General features: G+C 38.7%; 1 protein-coding gene across 2 annotated transcripts in view; it reads left to right on the top strand.

The window, feature by feature from the left end:
* Window positions 1–16,844, top strand: part of LOC148351194 (DENN domain-containing protein 1A-like) — a 118,448-nt gene that overhangs the window by 48,316 nt on the left and 53,288 nt on the right. For both annotated transcript variants that reach the window (XM_088356121.1, XM_088356120.1), the window contains exons 11-13: window positions 6,377–6,422; window positions 12,665–12,766; window positions 15,247–15,372. In XM_088356121.1, coding sequence (XP_088212247.1) covers window positions 6,377–6,422; window positions 12,665–12,766; window positions 15,247–15,372 — 274 coding nt within the window. The remainder of the gene's footprint in view (window positions 1–6,376; window positions 6,423–12,664; window positions 12,767–15,246; window positions 15,373–16,844) is intronic.

Raw genomic sequence — 16,844 nt, 5'->3', positions numbered from 1 at the left:
TGTTGCTAGCGTGTTGCTACCATTAACTGCCCTGTCACGAATATAAAAAATGAATGATTGAAAATTAGTTTAGTTTAAATTGTCAAAGGGGCAATGAATTTCCGTACTGATGAGGTCATGTATGATGCCAGTCTCCGTCTTCAGGGATTGCTTCACCACCTACCACACAGGCTCACTAAACACCTGGTGATGGTGAAAACAGGGTACAATCGAAAGTGAAGAAAATAAGTATTTGAACACCCAGCTATTTTGCTATTTCTCCCAATTAGAAATCATGGAGGGCTTTGATATTTTCATCATAGCTGCATGTCCACTGTGAGAGCGGTAAACTACCGTAAAATCTGGACTATAAGCCGCTACTTTTTCCCCAAATGTTCGGCCCTGCGGCCAATTTATGTAATTTTTCTAATGGCCACCAGCGGCACTCGAGTACAAAAGGTAAGATTTAGACCGGTGGAATTGTGCGCCGAGGTAGACTGCATCTGCATTCTCTTAGTTTACGTTCGAATTGTCCTTATGACAAAGGTTTGTTCCGATTATGAGGAAAACGCCCTTGATGGCGACAGTTATAAGGAGAAAGCTGAAGACGGTTTAACGTGAATTTCGCAATTGCGGTACGGCTTTTTTTAACAGCTGCGCTTAATGCGTTGCGAGCATGTTACGAGTAGCGTGGTGCTACCTTCCACAGGCATGGTTTGGGATGAAAGTTATATTATTATTGTTAAAGCTTTGAAAACTCTCTCGGTGTACCGTCTTTCTTTGTAAATATGTGTAACCCATGCAGCGTTGGTTAGGGTTACTTTAACTGGATTACTTTCAATTACTTTTGGATTACTCCAATACCAAATATGCTAATAAAAGACAAAAGAAACTGAACATGAATAAAATTACTAAATTTTGTGAAGGCTTGGGGAGTAACGGAATACATGCAACGGCAAAAATTATGTTGGCAAGCTGTTTGGATTTATTTTCATTTTGTTTCTGTCGCATTTTATGTTAGTTTTGCCGGAGATCAAAGACATCAAAGCCAGGAGAGAAAGCTTACCACGTGTTGTGAGTCATAATTTATTCATATTTAGTTTATTTTGTCTTTTATTAGCACATTTGGTATTGGAGTAATCCAAAAGTAATTGAAATATAATCCAGTTAAAGTAACCCTACCCAACCCTGAACCCATGTATGATATGTATTTGCAACTGTATATTTTTCTAATGTATTTATTTATATTTATTTTAGACACTTATTCTGATATGTTTTGCACGGGCGAATGAAAAAGGAGGGGCAGAACAAACGCGGGGTGACAGGAAGTGGGGACCGGTAAAGGTGGGGAACAGACAGATCTGTTTATGGACGCGGCGGACAATAGTGGATATATATTTTTCCCACCCTTACACTATTTTCCTTGGATTACTTTCAACGGGACCCGGACTCTACAGGTCTGCATCAAACTTTAAGTACTGGTATCATTTTCCGTTCATTTTGCCGGCTGTGATTTTTGGACTGTGTACTTCAATGAAGGACTTTTAGTTTCAATCGCGGGACTTAAAGTAGGGTTTGGGTTAATTTTGTGTTTGTGTTACATTTTTTAATGTGGGTGCATGCGGCTTATATACAGGTGCGGCTCATGTAAGTACAAAATCGGTTTTCCTCTTAAAATGTGGTGGGTGTGGCTTATAATCAGGTGCGCTCTATGGTCCGGAATTTGCGGTATTCCAAATATGATAGTTAGCCTCTGACCTATCGATTGACTGTCAGTCAAAAGCGGGTTTTTTTTTCACGGTCCACAGCTCCCAATAGCCTGTTTGAAAAAATGGATAGCGCCTACCGTAGCTCTAAATATTTTCAACCAGCAGTTACCGATTAGAATGTTGATTGACACATACCCAATAAAAATTCCAAATGTAATTGTATGCCAGTTTCTGGGGGTGTATTAAAATCAGAGATGAAAATAATGAATGTGCATAAAGAGGCTGCCCTACTTATGAACGAGGTTCCAGATAATCGTAAGATAAATTTGTCCATAAATTGCTTCAGTGCTATATTTTGTATGGAATGTATGTTTAAAGTTTATATAACCAGCCTGAGTTTGATCTTTGATTTAACTTCTATGTTCTTCTCCAGATAGGGTTAAGTCTGGCAAGTGTGGCTGTGGTTTGAGCTATCCTGGCCATAGTTTCTGGTTCTGACCCTTTTTATGATATGACAGCTCCAAGATATTCTAATTTGGTGACAGGTTCAAGCTCTTTGTGGTTGATGTTGTTATTTGTGAAGAAACCTTGGGGATTGTTGTTTTTTCTGTGACGATTTCTATCCCATACTGGGTTGATGCTTTTTCCAGGTGATTGACCCAGATCTCTGAGTTCCTATTCTTCTCATGCCAATCCAGCAATACCATCATTAAAACGGAGGTTAATGGTGTTGTGTCCCTCCAATACTGACTTTACCTTCATATTGCTCCAGAGCTTTGGACATGAACTGCTCCAGGAAGATGTTGAAGTCTGAGAGAGAATACAGCCTTGTCAATGACACAATGATGAAGTGGAACACACCTTATTGGATAGTTTAAACGTTTTTAACAAATAAAATACGAAAAGTGGGTGTGCAAAATTATTCAGCCCCTTTACTTTCAGTGCAGCAAACTCTGTCGAGAAGTTCAGTGAGGATCTCGGAATGATTCAATGTTGATAAATGAGTACCGATGATAATTGGAATCCATCTGTGATTAATCAAGTCTCTGAATGAATGCACTTGCACTGTGATAGTTCAGAGGTCTGTTTAAAGCGCAGAGAGCATGATGAAGAACGAGGAACACACCAGGCAGGTCCGAGATACTGTTGTGGAGAAGTTTAAAGCTGGATTTGGATTCAAAAAGCTTTCCCAAGCTTTAAACATCCCAAGGAGCACTGTGCAAGCAATAATATTGAAATGCATGGAGTATCTGACCACTGCAAATCTACCAAGAACAGGCCGTCCCCCTAAACTTTCAGCCTAACAAGGAGAACACTGATCAGAGATGCAGCCAAGGGTTCCATGATCACTCTAGATGAACTGCGGAGGTCTACAGCTGAGGTGGGAGATCCTGTCCATAGGACAACAATCAGTTGTATACTGCACAAATCTGGCCTTTATGGAAGAGTGTCAAGATGGAAGCCATTTCTTGAAGATATTCTTAAAAAAGTGTTGTTTAAAGTTTGCCTCAAGCCACCTGGGAGACACACCAAACATGTGGTAGAAGTTGCTCTGGTCAGATGAGACCAAAATTGAACTATTTGGCAACAATGCAAGACGTAATGTTTGGTGTAAAAGCAGCACGGCTCATCACCCTCAACATACCATCCCCACAGTCAAACATGGTGGTGGCAGCATAATGGTTTGGGCCTGCCTTTCTTCAGCAGGGACAGGGGAGATGGTTAAAATTGATGGGTAGATGGATGGAGCCAAATAAAGGACCATTCTGGAAGAAAACTTGATGGAATCCGCAAAAGACTTGGGACTGGGACGGAGATTTGTCTTCCAACAAGACAATGATCCCAAACATAAAGCAAATGCTACAATGGAATGGTTCACCAAAAAACATATCAAGTTGTTGGAATGGCCAAGTCAAAGTCCAGACATAAATCCAATTTAGAATCCGTAAAAAGAATGGAACACTGCTGTTCACAAACGCTTTCCATCCAATCTCACTGAGCTCATGCTGTTTTGCAAGAAGGAATGGGCAAGAAATATCAGTTTCTTGATGTACAAACCCGATAGAGATATACCCTGAGCGACTTGCAGCTGTAATCGCAGCAAAAGGTGGCGCTACAAAGTATTAACTCAATGGGGCTGAATAATTTTGCTGTCGTAGAATTGTCTAGTGCAGGGGTCGGCAACCTATGGCATGCGTGCCAGCAGTGGCACGCGAGGGGTTAACCAGTAGCATGCGAGCGGACGGAAGTGTAATAATATTTTTTTTTTTATATGCGCATTTTTCCCTGAAATTACATTTTCATTGCGCACTTTCATTGTTTGGGGGTTTTACGGTGAGCGTGTGTCTGCGCTGTGCCTCGAAGAGGAGGAGAGATTTGTGTTTTAACCCTCCCACAGAAACACCGGCCGCGCGATGAATGAACGAATCACGACAGCCAAATAATGATGGCTCCTCTAGCGGAATGTGCAAAAAATGACCATGCTGTTTGTACATTATGCCTCGAGAGCGTTGTACCTCGCACGTTAAGTGCTAAACTTCATTACGAGACGAAACATGAACATTAATTCAAGGACGAGTTTGAAAAGGCGGATACATTAAAAAAAAATCTTCCACCCCTCACGTGAACGCGCATTCTGCTGCGCTTCCGACAAAAGCGATCACTTTCTATATAACTAGTTTATTAAAACAATAAAGCGAGCTAATTAAATCAATTAGGCGATCATAGTCTATATAATGCATTTATTAAACAAAAAAGCGCGATTGTATTCTACAAAATGCGTTTGTTAACACGGAAGAAAAAGTCACCAACCCCAGAGACGAATCAATGTACGCTATGATATCCATGATCACAACTAATTGTACACAAATAGCCTTTATTTGATGTACTATAATAGCCTTATTGGAATACAGGTCTATTGTGAATTAAACCCTGGTTGCATTGGATCCCGTGGTGTAAACAAATCGTTTTTTGTTTTTTTTTCATTTTAAATCGGACTTCCCTGCCTAAACTGTTTGCAAAGTAAGGGCCCGGTCACACAGCCTTTCATGGGCGTATCGAGGCAGAACCGCGGCCAGAAATTTCTGCCCGTGAAGCAGACGCTGTTGGACGCTTTGAGATCGCGATACAGACTAGATAAAGCAGTGCTTTTCACGCAGTAAGAAATTCACACGCGAAAAAGTTTTGCGCTGCTCAGAACTTTAGACCACGGGTAACCGCAGGCGGCACACGTGGTACACACGAGGTAATGACGCGGTATAGACGCGGAACGACGTGCTACGGCCGCGGCCAGGCCATGGTTACACGCGGGTAGGACGCGAAATTTTAGCGGGTATTCGCGGGTGGAGCACGGTCATAGCACGTTTGTTCTGCGCCTGTATCACGGTGTTATCACGTGAATTAGCGTGTGTAACGCGTGTGACGGTCAAACGCCTTCTCTGCGTATATACAGCGAGATTTGCCGAGCACACGTCCGTTGTGCTCGGGACGTCAAGGGGTGAAAATGAATCTTCGTCACCGTAGTGACCCCGTCTTAATCCATTTTTATTTCTTGACATTTCTTTTCATTTCATAACAAGATAATAAAATAAAAATGAAAAACTATTACAATAATAACATATTGGCTTCTTCTTTGGTGCCATAGCTTGAAATCTTTATCTTCACGGGACTGTGTCTTGACTGCTTATGATTTCTACAGCCCGGCTTGGCAGCTTTTATACCCGTGGTCCACACGCGGAAATGACGTGGAACTGATTTTCACTTTTAGCGGGTGGTTTTTGTCCCCATTAACCGGGTCTAAAACATGATAATTAAAAAAAAAATAAATAATAAAAATACTTTTTTTTTTTTTAATTTTATTTATTTATTTATTTTTTTAACTTGCGCCGCACAGCGTTTGCCGTTCGGTCACTCCCGCGAGCGAGCCCCTAACCCGCAGCGCGGGTACTTTCGGGCGCGATACGCACGACATCGCGACAAGCCGAGCGGGTTGGGTGCTCAGTGCGGAGGCCAGCGCCCGGCGTCTCCTGCGAGGGCCGCGAGGGCCTTCGCCTCCGCGACCGGACTCGCTAGGTAGGTCGGGGGCTCGGTGCTAAGGCCGGGCAGCACGGCGGTGCAGTGGTTAGCGCGTGTGCGGCACAGTTCTGAGGTCGTGGGAACCTCCTGCGTGGGTTCAAATTTTTATTTTAATTATTTATTATTTTTTTTCAAGGGGCGTCGCTACTTCGCAGATTTTCACTTTTTGCGGGTGGTTTTAACCGGGTCTAAAAAAATAATAATTAAAAAAAAATTTTTTTTTAAAGGTGCGCCGCTACTTCGCGGATTTTCACATATCGCGGGTGGTTTTGGTCCCCATTAACTGCGATAACCGAGGTCCCACTGTACTTTACCTTTATTCTGTATTATTTTTTAGATTTTATTTTTCACTTGTTTTTGTTTACCTGATTGGACGGTGTGGGAGATTGTCGTAGAATAGTTGTGTATCAGTGCTTGCCAACAGAATGAGGACACACTTGTTTGGACAGGAAATTCCAGAGTTGCTGAGAAATCGAGTTTAGAAAAACAAGTGTCTTCGAAATAATAACACTCGGCTTGATTTAGAAAAAACAAATATCATAGAGAGGATAACACTGCGGCTTAATTATGAACAGCTAGCGATTATGAAACCAATGTCATTTCTTTTTTTTCAGTGCTCCAATGCCCTACCTGATTGGAGTACATTCAAGCTTGATGGAGGTAAGTAGTTTTGTCAATAAAACTCAGTCTTCATTTCTCTGAAAATATGCTTAACCCAAAAGTCAAAAAATGAATGTATTGCAAAAAGATCAAAGTGGCATCAGTTTCATGTGTATTATTACCTCTGAATATTAGATGAATTTGTTGCCAGATCTTGCTCGTATCTTGAATTATTCGTATTCCCCTGCCTCCAAAAAGCACCCAGGTTAACTCGAAATAGTTGTTGAAGACATCTTCCACACATAGATAGACAACATTGTTGACTGTGAGTTCCCTTACGAGAGTTACAAAATGGTATGTGTACAACAAAATAGAAAAGCAGGTGGTGGTGATGCACTTTAAAAGAAGAAATAATTTCAATGTTACAAACATGACAACTGTTGTAGAAAACATGTGTTACTGTACCTTAGAAATCAAAAGGAACAAAAACGAAACTTTTAAATTTCATTTGCACATTTTAATCACTGGATAGCAAGAAAGAGGACTTCACTGAGTTTAAAAAGTACTGTGTCCAAAAGCCACCGTAGAAACCCATTTCTTTGTGGTGATTTTAGTTTTAACCCACTAAATCTGAACAATCACACCATTATTGAAAGCTTTGTGAATACAATACAAAGTGGCTTGCGAAACTCTTTGGCCCCCTTGAACTTTGTGACCTTTTGCCACATTCAGACTTCAAAGATAAAAATACAAAACTGTAATTTCGTGTGAAGAATCAACAATAAGTGGGACAGGGATGTGATTTTTCCGCTAATTCGCTGAATTCCGCTTTTTTATCTCCCCAAATTTTTTTTTTTAATTTCCGATTTTTTAATTGGTAAAAAAACGATTTCGTCTCGACAGCATTCCATTTTAGTGTTTCCGTAACTGAAATGAAACGTACTTGCGATTGGTTGAAGTCTCCGTGTTGACCAATAAACGCGCTTGTTATAAAGGCGTAGGAGTATGCCATTGTTCATTTCTCACACGTTTTTGCCGAGTGTTTAAAGAAAGATGTCCGAGATCGAACGCAAAGATGCTCCGCGAGTTAAAGAAATTGCTAAGATCGTAAAAAACAAGTTTCGATCGGACTGGTTAGAGAAGGAATTATCTACAAATGTTGGTGACCCCAACGTGATCCAATATAGCGAGCAGAGACGGGAGTCGTAGGCGGAGTGTCAAACAAAGGTGCCAACGAAAGCTGCTTTAATGACATTTAAACTGGCAATAACAAAACAAACACGAGAGTGGCTAGAACCGGCCGAATTAAGAGTCCCCCTAGGAACTCGCTATCTAAACAATGGTTCCGTGGGTGAATTATGTACAACCCACTACAGTACTTTCATTTATAGATAACATCTTCTGCTATAACAAAGACATTTGTGGTATGTTCTAATATGAGTTACTTTTCATTTGGTCATGATACAATTATTTGTTCATGAAATTTGAACTCTTCAACATGATTTATGTGTTAACTTAGTAATCACATGAGTTAGATATGATGATATTCTCAGTGATAGTTTTTAAAAGCAAAGGCAGTCCAATGTTTTTTAATGTGACTGATTTTGAGTTGACTTAAACTGTAATTTTATATGGGATAGTTCAAAATACATTGAAAATTTATGCTGTTGTTTTGTCTATTTCTTTGTCATCTGAGTGCATTGAAAGTACTTAAAAACACGGAAATCCCATGAGCTCCGGGGGGCTTCGCCCCACTTGTCCCCCCACCAGGGCACTGCCCTGGACCTAGCTGGGTGACCGCGGCCCCCAGACCCCCGCCTAATTTTCAGATAATTTCACTTTGGTCAAATCACATCCCTGGTGGGAGACAATCATGAAGTGGAACACACTTTTTGGGATGGTTTAAACTTTTTTAACAAATAAGATACGAAAAAGTGGGTGTGTAAAATTATTCAGCCCCTTTACTTTCAGTGCAGCAAACTCCGTCAGGAAGTTCAGTGAGGATCTCGTGATTATTCAATGTTGATAAATGAGTACCGATGATAAATGGAATCCATCTGTGAGTAATCAAGTGTTTGGATAAATGCACCTGCGCTGTGATAGTCTCAGAGGTCTGTTTAAAGCGCAGAGAGCATCATGAAGAACGAGGAACACACCAGGCATGTCCAAGATACTGTTGTGGAGAAGTTTGAAGCTGGATTTGGATACAAAAAGCTTTCCCAAGCTTTAAACATCTCAAGGAGCACTGTGAAAGCAATAATATTGAAATTGATGGAGTATCAGACCACTGTAAATCTACTAAGATCGGGCCATCCCAATGGACTCCGGCGCTTCATCACTCTTGCTGCTGGACCTTAGTGCTGCCTTTGAAACTGTGGACCATAATATTAACTTGAACGGTTGAAAAAAGGATTGTTCTCTCAGGAACCGTCCTCTTATGGTTCAGATCCTACCTCTCAGATAGGACGCCCTGTGTTAGATATGGTGAATTGACATCTGAGCCCTTTAGTGTTACTTGTGGTGTTTCGCAGGGTTCATTACTTGGGCCCCCTTCTTTTCAGCATTTACAAGTTTCCATTAGGTGATATTATTCGCAAGTATAATATCAGTTTCCATTGCCACGCAGATGACACTCAACTATATCTTCCAACTGAGGAATCTGCCACATTAAACTGTGGAACTTTGGAGGCCTGGCTTACTCAGTTAAAAGAATGAATGTCACTCAACTTCTTGCGCCTTAACTCTGAAAAGACACAAATGTTAGTTATTGGTCCATCTAAATGTTGTGACTTGTTCTCAAAAACTGCTCTGAACATTGGCAAATCTAATATCACCCAGAGTGACTCAGTCAAAAATTAGGTGTCGTATTTGACCCCGATCTGTCCTTTCAAACACACGTTAAGAATATTACTTCAACAGCTTTTTTTCCATCTTCGCAACATTGCTAAAATTCTATGCTGTCTCAGTTGGGTGCGGGGATTATAATTTATGCGTTTGTTCCCTCCTGTCTCGATGACTGTAATGCACTACTCTTCGGTCTCCCGAAGTCCAAGATCATGAGCCTTCAGCTGTTAAAAAATTCTGCAGCGAGGCTTTTAACTAAGACAAGAAGGTTTGATCACATTACCCCGATTTTAGCTAACCTGCATTGGCTCTTTGTTAGCTTAAGATGTTAGTTTAAGGTTCTGTTGCTAGTATACCCAAGAGAGCGTTCTCCATTTGGGCCCCGGTGCTGTGGAATGCTCTTCCCCCTGAGGTTCGATCAGCTGTAATCGCAGCAAAAGGTGGTGTTACAAAATATTAACTCAATAAGGCTGAATGATTTTGTTAAAAAAGTTTGAAATATCCAATAAAGTGTGTTCCACTTCATGATTGTGTCCCACTTATTGTTGATTTTTCACAAGAAATTATAGTTTTATATTTCTGTTTGAAGATTGAAATGTGGCAAAAGGTCACAAAGTTTAAGAGGGCCAAATAGTTTCGCAAGCCACTGTTTACCTTAATCATGCAACCACAAATTACAAGACATACTCAAATTTCAACACACAGTGCCACCTGCATAGACTGCACATATACTCAGGGGTGTGATTTTTCCGCTAATTCGCGGAATTCCGCTTTTTTTATCTCCAAAAATAAAATTTTAAAATTTCCGATTTTTTAATTGGTAAAAAAAACGATTTCGTCTCGACAGCATTCCATTTAAGTGTTTCCGTAACTGAAATGAAACGTACTTGCGAATGGTTGAAGTCTCCGTGTTGACCAATAAACGCGCTTGTTATAAAGGCGTAGGAGTATGCCATTGTTCATTTCACACACGTTTTTGCCGAGTGTTTAAAGAAAGATGTCCGAGATCGAACGCAAAGATGCTCCGCGAGTTAAAGAAATTGCTAAGATCGTAAAAAACAAGTTTCGATCGGACTGGTTAGAGAAGGAATTATCTACAAATGTTGGTGACCCCGACGTGATCCAATGTAGCGAGCAGAGACGGGAGTCGTAGGCGGAGTGTCAAACAAAGGTGCCAACGAAAGCTGCTTTAATGACATTTAAACTGGCAATAACAAAACAAACACGAGAGTGGCTAGAACCGGCCGAATTAAGAGTCCCCCTAGGAACTCGCTATCTAAACAATGGTTCCGTGGGTGAATTATGTACAACCCACTACAGTACTTTCATTTATAGATAACATCTTCTGCTATAACAAAGACATTTGTGGTATGTTCTAATATGAGTTACTTTTCATTTGGTCATGATACAATTATTTGTTCATGAAATTTGAACTCTTCAACATGATTTATGTGTTAACTTAGTAATCACATGAGTTAGATATGATGATATTCTCAGTGATAGTTTTTAAAAGCAAAGGCAGTCCAATGTTTTTTAATGTGACTGATTTTGAGTTGACTTCAACTGTAATTTTATATGGGATGGTTCAAAATACATTGAAAATTTATGCTGTTGTTTTGTCTATTTCTTTGTCATCTGAGTGCATTGAAAGTACTTAAAAACACGGAAATCCCATGAGCTCCGGGGGGCTTCGCCCCACTTGTCCCCCCACCAGGGCACTGCCCTGGACCTAGCTGGGTGCCCGCGGCCCCCCAGATCCCCGCCTAATTTTCAGATAATTTCACTTTGGTCAAATCACATCCCTGTATACTGACATAATGATAAACGAGACAGAATATAGGATATTGATCAATGGCATCACAGATTATTTACCAGTGTTCACACTTTTATCATTGGAACCAAAATACTCAAAAATTAAAACAAAAACGTCCATAAAATAATACAAACCGACCAAAACAATAACTGATTAAAAATGACCTAGTTCAACAAAGCAGCAGTCAGATCAGCAGTTTTGTGTTTTAATTTACTGATCAAAGATAAGTGTTTTTCAAGGACCTTGCAGGGGGTTGAGTTGTTAAGATGATTCAAGTGATTAATTGAATAGCCTACTACTGTAGTATGCTTATTCATTATATTCCAATATTTTAGATTTAATATTAGAGTTTTTTAAAACTGTAGGGCAGAGACAATAAACAATATTAAAACATCTTGTTGCATTCGGCAAGAATTTGACTATCAGCTTGATGTGTGTTTACGACTGATGGTGCTCACACTGAATATCTTTAAACATTTGATGTAAAAATTTAGATTGCAAGCCTTCTGAATTAATCAAATGTTTTTTATATTAATAGTTTTTTAAATATTCAACGTCAAAATGTTCCCTATACGTTTGGAAAACCTGTTTTACATTTATTTAACATAAGGAGCACCCTTAACCAGTTGTTATGTGTGTATTCACTCTCTAGATTGGGTCAAAATGGATCGATCCAGTAAATCCAGTTTGATTCAATTTATTTCTCTGTACAAAATGGCTCATTATAAAAGCTTTTTGGTGAGTCATTGTAGATAGATGGATAGATACTTTATTCATCCCCGTAGGTAAATTCACATTTAAACATAAAAGAAAAAAAGTGTAAGACTTTCCGTCAAATCAAGTCATGTTTATTTGTAAGCCCTTAATAACAAGAAGTCTTAGGCCGAGATTTAAACAGTTCCACTGAGGTTGCAGATCCAATCTCAGAGGGCAGAGGATTACACAACACCAACAAAATTATGGGTGGCCTTTGAAACAGAATGGCCTATTTTAGTGGGATTGTTTTGATCAATATCACATTTATTAGCTAAAGGTACAAACTTTCTCTGTTTCTCGCTCGCTCTTTTGCTCTCACTTCGTTTATTTACTGTATAAGAAAAAAGATAGATACAGGTATGGGTTTCTATTTCATCATCATCATACTTTATATTTAAGGCCATGGAATTAAATGTAGACTTGAACATGCTAAATGTTCATATAAAAATGTTTTTTTTTTATATATTTGAGAAAAAAACAAAGTGTATTTGCACAATGTATCTTAATTTTCTTGAAAAACATTCCATCCTTTTTTGTTTTTTGTTGAAAGCAAGAAGACTGGCCATGGAGGATCTAGTAATCATTTAAGGCCATGGACTTTGGCAATGCAAAGGGTTCATATGAAAATTCAAATGTTTATTTTATCCTCTATCCATTATCTGCACCGCCTATTCTTAGTGGGGTAGCGGGGGTGCTAAAGCCCATCCCAGCTATGTTCTGGCAGGGGGCGGGGGACACCCTCAACTGGTTGCCACTCAGTAGCGGGGCATATTTAATTTATATTTGATAAAATACAATTGAAGTGTATTTTTCAATGTATCCTAAATATCTTGAATAAATATTGTATCCCTTTTTATTTTCATTTTTTAAAATTTTATTTATTTTGTAGAAAGTAAGAAGATTGGCCATTGAGGATGTAGTTATTCTGAATGTGGACACAAACATTCTTGAAACACCTTACAATGATCTTCAAACCCTACCCCAAGATGTGGTAAGTAGCATTCACATTCGTACATGTGAAAAAACATTTACACTTTTGCCTTTAAATACCCTGTCATTCTTCACAGATTTTGTTTACAACCTATAACAGCGGTGTCAAACTCATTTGAGTTTGAGGGACAAATGGTGGGGAAAAAAGAGAGAGAAAGAAAGAAAGACTGTGCTATAAAGAAAGAAAAAAGAGAGATAGAAAAGATAAAAAGAGAAAGAGAAAAAAGAGAGGGAAAGAATATAACAAGAGACTAGTTTAATTACGGTATTTTTTTTTTACTAAATAGTACAATAACATCCTAAGCAACGATCAAAAAGGGAATAGGCATGCAGTCCATGTGAGATTGAAGTTGTGTAGGCCAATTAAATTTTTGAAAATTTTCTGTATTTGAGCTTACAATAAACCTACCTGCTTTCTCCAGATGAAGCTGCCTTTTTACTTCATTTCTTTACCTTGGCAGATGCTGTTACAGGTGCCTTGTAAAATAAATTCACTTTTATATTAATATAATGCTATGTAGAAATGTCTTGGCAACAGATCACAATCCTCCTAATTTGGCAAAGCAGTCCGTTAAGCCACCCTGTCCGTTATTTGAACATCTCCTGGAAGAAAAAATTATTAAAATGTTGGGATCGATGAATTAATTCAATAGAATGAATCAGGGTTCGGGAACCTTTTTAACCCAAAGAGCCATACTAGTGATTTTTTTTTCTTTTAAGGTTGGGCCATAGTATATATTTTAAGACAAAATCTATTCGATGATTTGATAGAATTGAAAGAATAATAATAAAGCCAGAGCCTGTCTGATTTTTCGTATATTTTTTATTATTACATGCAAGACAAGTTACCAGTAGATTACGAGAAAACAAACAAGACCCAGCATTCATAATAGGAATGCTTTGAAAGGCAGTGTAATTGGGAAAATAGTTCTAAGCGGTGTGTTTAACCTACTACTAACCCATTTTCTCTGTATGTTATGTAATGTCAGATTTATTTTTCCTAACATAAATTGCATGGCTGGAATGTTAGGTTTTGCTCAAAAACCATAATAATAATGCTGAGATTTTTGATTTTCTGACTTGACCCGACTTTAAAAAAAAAAGCAGTTTGGCAACCAATCTCTGAGTTATTCAATTTTCAGGACATATGGTCTTTAGTTGTTTGTCTTGACGGCTACATGTCTTCCATGGCCTACCAAATCTTTGATACAGCTGACTGTAAACAGCCCACACGTTTGGCAACCATACGAGTAGAGTTACCTGTTTCAAGAAGATTGACGATCCTGTTCTTTGTTTCAAGAGACATTTCTCTTTTTGGACCCATGATTCTTGCCAATCCACTTAGTCTAGGAGCCGTCCAAGGTATGATAACTGCACTGTTTTTTACTGCTTACTAACAAGCAGACTTAATCCAAGCCATGTCCCCAATAAAGTGCTAAAAGTACAACCAAAGAAGAATAACTAAACAGTGACCAAAAAGCACATTATTACTTTTGGAAAAAAAGAGAAATAAGAAAAAAAAGAAATGAGAATTTAAAAAAATAAGACATTAGACAGAATGTGAAACTCCCCAAAAAAAAATAGAAAAATGAAAAAACAAAAAAGAGAGAATATTCCAGTTTTTTGTTTTTGTATTTTTTTCTCATTTCCTTTCTTTTATGTCCTTTCTATTTTCTTTCTTTTTCTCAATTTGTCTGTTTTGGAGTCATTTCCCCCTTATCTTTTTAGTACCGTTTTCCTTTTTTGCCTTCATATCATTTCTTCTTCACTATTTTTGAATCCTTTAAAAAATCCTTTTTTTTGTCTTTATCTAAAAAGGCTGGGTAAAATTGGAAGACTAAGGGTGCTTCTTGCTCACTCAGTTTGTAGTTTTCCTTTGACTTGTTTTTGGAAAACCTAATTATAGCAACATCTATCTAGTCCCTTTGAGTACAGCGGAATGTTTTTATTTGCGCTGTTTTTGTGGAAAATCCCGTTTTATCCCAACCTTACCATTCGCCCTCAATTCAATTCAGTTTGAGACCTCTTTAATAAAGGAAAATACATATTCATGTGAGCATGTATATTTGTATTCGTTTTTTCAAAACCAAACACTGTTGCATCACCAACGAAGAAGAAAGGTTAAGCCAAAGAAGAAGTGAGCATGTACATAAGGCATCAGATAGGTTTACATAAATGAGAATTTTGTTTGTGAAAAAAGTAACAATGTTAATTAGATACACAAAGAAGAATATATAAACAGTTTTTCTTGCATGTTTACATGTCCTTACTCCTGAATCTCTTTTTTTCTTGAACCAAGTCTTTTCTGTATGAAAAAGTTGTCACTGTTGAACCACCTCTGAATCTAACCAACTAATCGCTAATTGGTGAGGATGAGTTCATTTAGTAAGCGTTATAGTTGATTTACTTTTAAGCATCTACAAATACATTGGTGATATAAATATTTGACGCTTTATCGTTTTAATTCCATTGGTATGTCAGGTTTCATCTCTGAGGAGTCGACTAAAGAAGTTTTCAACAACACTAGGCGATAGTGTGGCCCGTGCCTTCCTCAAGAGCCAGGCAGCTCTATTTGGCAGCTACAGAAATGCTCTTCATATTGAGCTGGTAAGAAAAATGTGACATGTCACCCTGGAGATAAAAAAAATTACCACACATATTTGTACAGTGATACCTTTACATACGGGATTAAGTCTTTCCCGGATCGGGATCCCATGCCAGGGGTCTCATACTCGTGGCCCGTGGGCGATTTGCGGCCCTCAAGGTAATATTTTGGGGCCCCTGACATAATAGGAAAGCTTAATATTAGAGCAGGTGGATGCTTCATCTCTGCTCTCTATTTAGGCAGCACTCAAAATGTACTCACTAATGCAGTGTTTTTCCAACCTTTTTTGAGCCATGACACATTTCTTTTATTGAAAATAAATCCCACGGAACACGATCCTTTTCCAGTAAAAGTAAATCCGAATGAAAGATAGCTTACGCTAGACCGCACAGGCACACAAATTGGATAATTTCCCACGGCACAGTACGACAATTAATTACTGAAAACACTGCACTAATGTTTTCGGTAGAGGTACGTCCGTCCTGCTTTATAATATGCTAGCTACTTCCTGGTTAGACCCACGCAGTGCTTACACATTACAGACTCAAAGTTTAAACAAATTATCTGATTCAATTAACCAATTTTTGCTAACTGTATGCAAAAGATTGTATCCCAACTGAAATGCGTAACGAGAGGCCAGAGTGTGGAAGGAGATGGTCAATGCTGTGGATCTGAAGCTCAAAAATCGGATGCCTTTTACATGTATCTTTTGGTGACTTTCTGGCTTTAAAAACCTGAAGCAACCCAACCTTATGCAGACCTTAGTTCCAACAGCTCCCAAGTAGAATTAGTCCCCCACCCCCCGCTCTTATACTGACCGAATTTTCCCGGCACAGTACGACAATTAATTACTGAAAACACTGCACTAATGTTTTCGGTAGAGATACGTCCGTCCTGCTTTATAATTGGCTAGCTACTTCCTGGTTAGACCCACGCAGTGCGTACACATTAGAGACTCAAAGTTTAAACAAATAATCTGATTCAATTAACCAATTTTTGTTAACTGTATGCAAAAGATTGTATTCCAACTTAAATGCGTAACGAGAGGCAAGAGTGTGGAAGGAGATGGTCAATGCTGTGGATCTGAAGCTCAAAAATTGGATGCATTTTACATGTATCTTTTGGTGACTTTCTGGCTTTAAAAACCTGAAGCGACCAAACCTTATGCAGACCCTAGTTCCAACAGCTCCCAAGTAAAATTAGTCTCCCACCCCCCACTCTTATACTGACCCAATTTTCCCATACAAGATAATTAAAATCTTATAAATCTGTTCCTAGCCATCCAAAAACATCCATGTAAATAACTGTTAAACACATCTCACTGATCACTCAAAACACATTCAAATAGTAATTGAAAATAAAAGGAAAGTATAGTATAACGTCAAATTTGAACTATTGGGGCACCTGATTTAATCTACACAGAGTACATCTTTAAAGGAAAAAACATTTTGTACATACTGTACAAAAGCTATTT

The sequence above is a fragment of the Urocampus carinirostris genome, chromosome 16 (genome assembly GCF_059441175.1).
Source record: "Urocampus carinirostris isolate Australia breed hairy pipefish chromosome 16, RoL_Ucar_1.0, whole genome shotgun sequence".
NCBI classification, from domain to species: domain Eukaryota; kingdom Metazoa; phylum Chordata; class Actinopteri; order Syngnathiformes; family Syngnathidae; genus Urocampus; species Urocampus carinirostris.
This window is presented reverse-complemented; position numbering and strand designations above follow the sequence as displayed.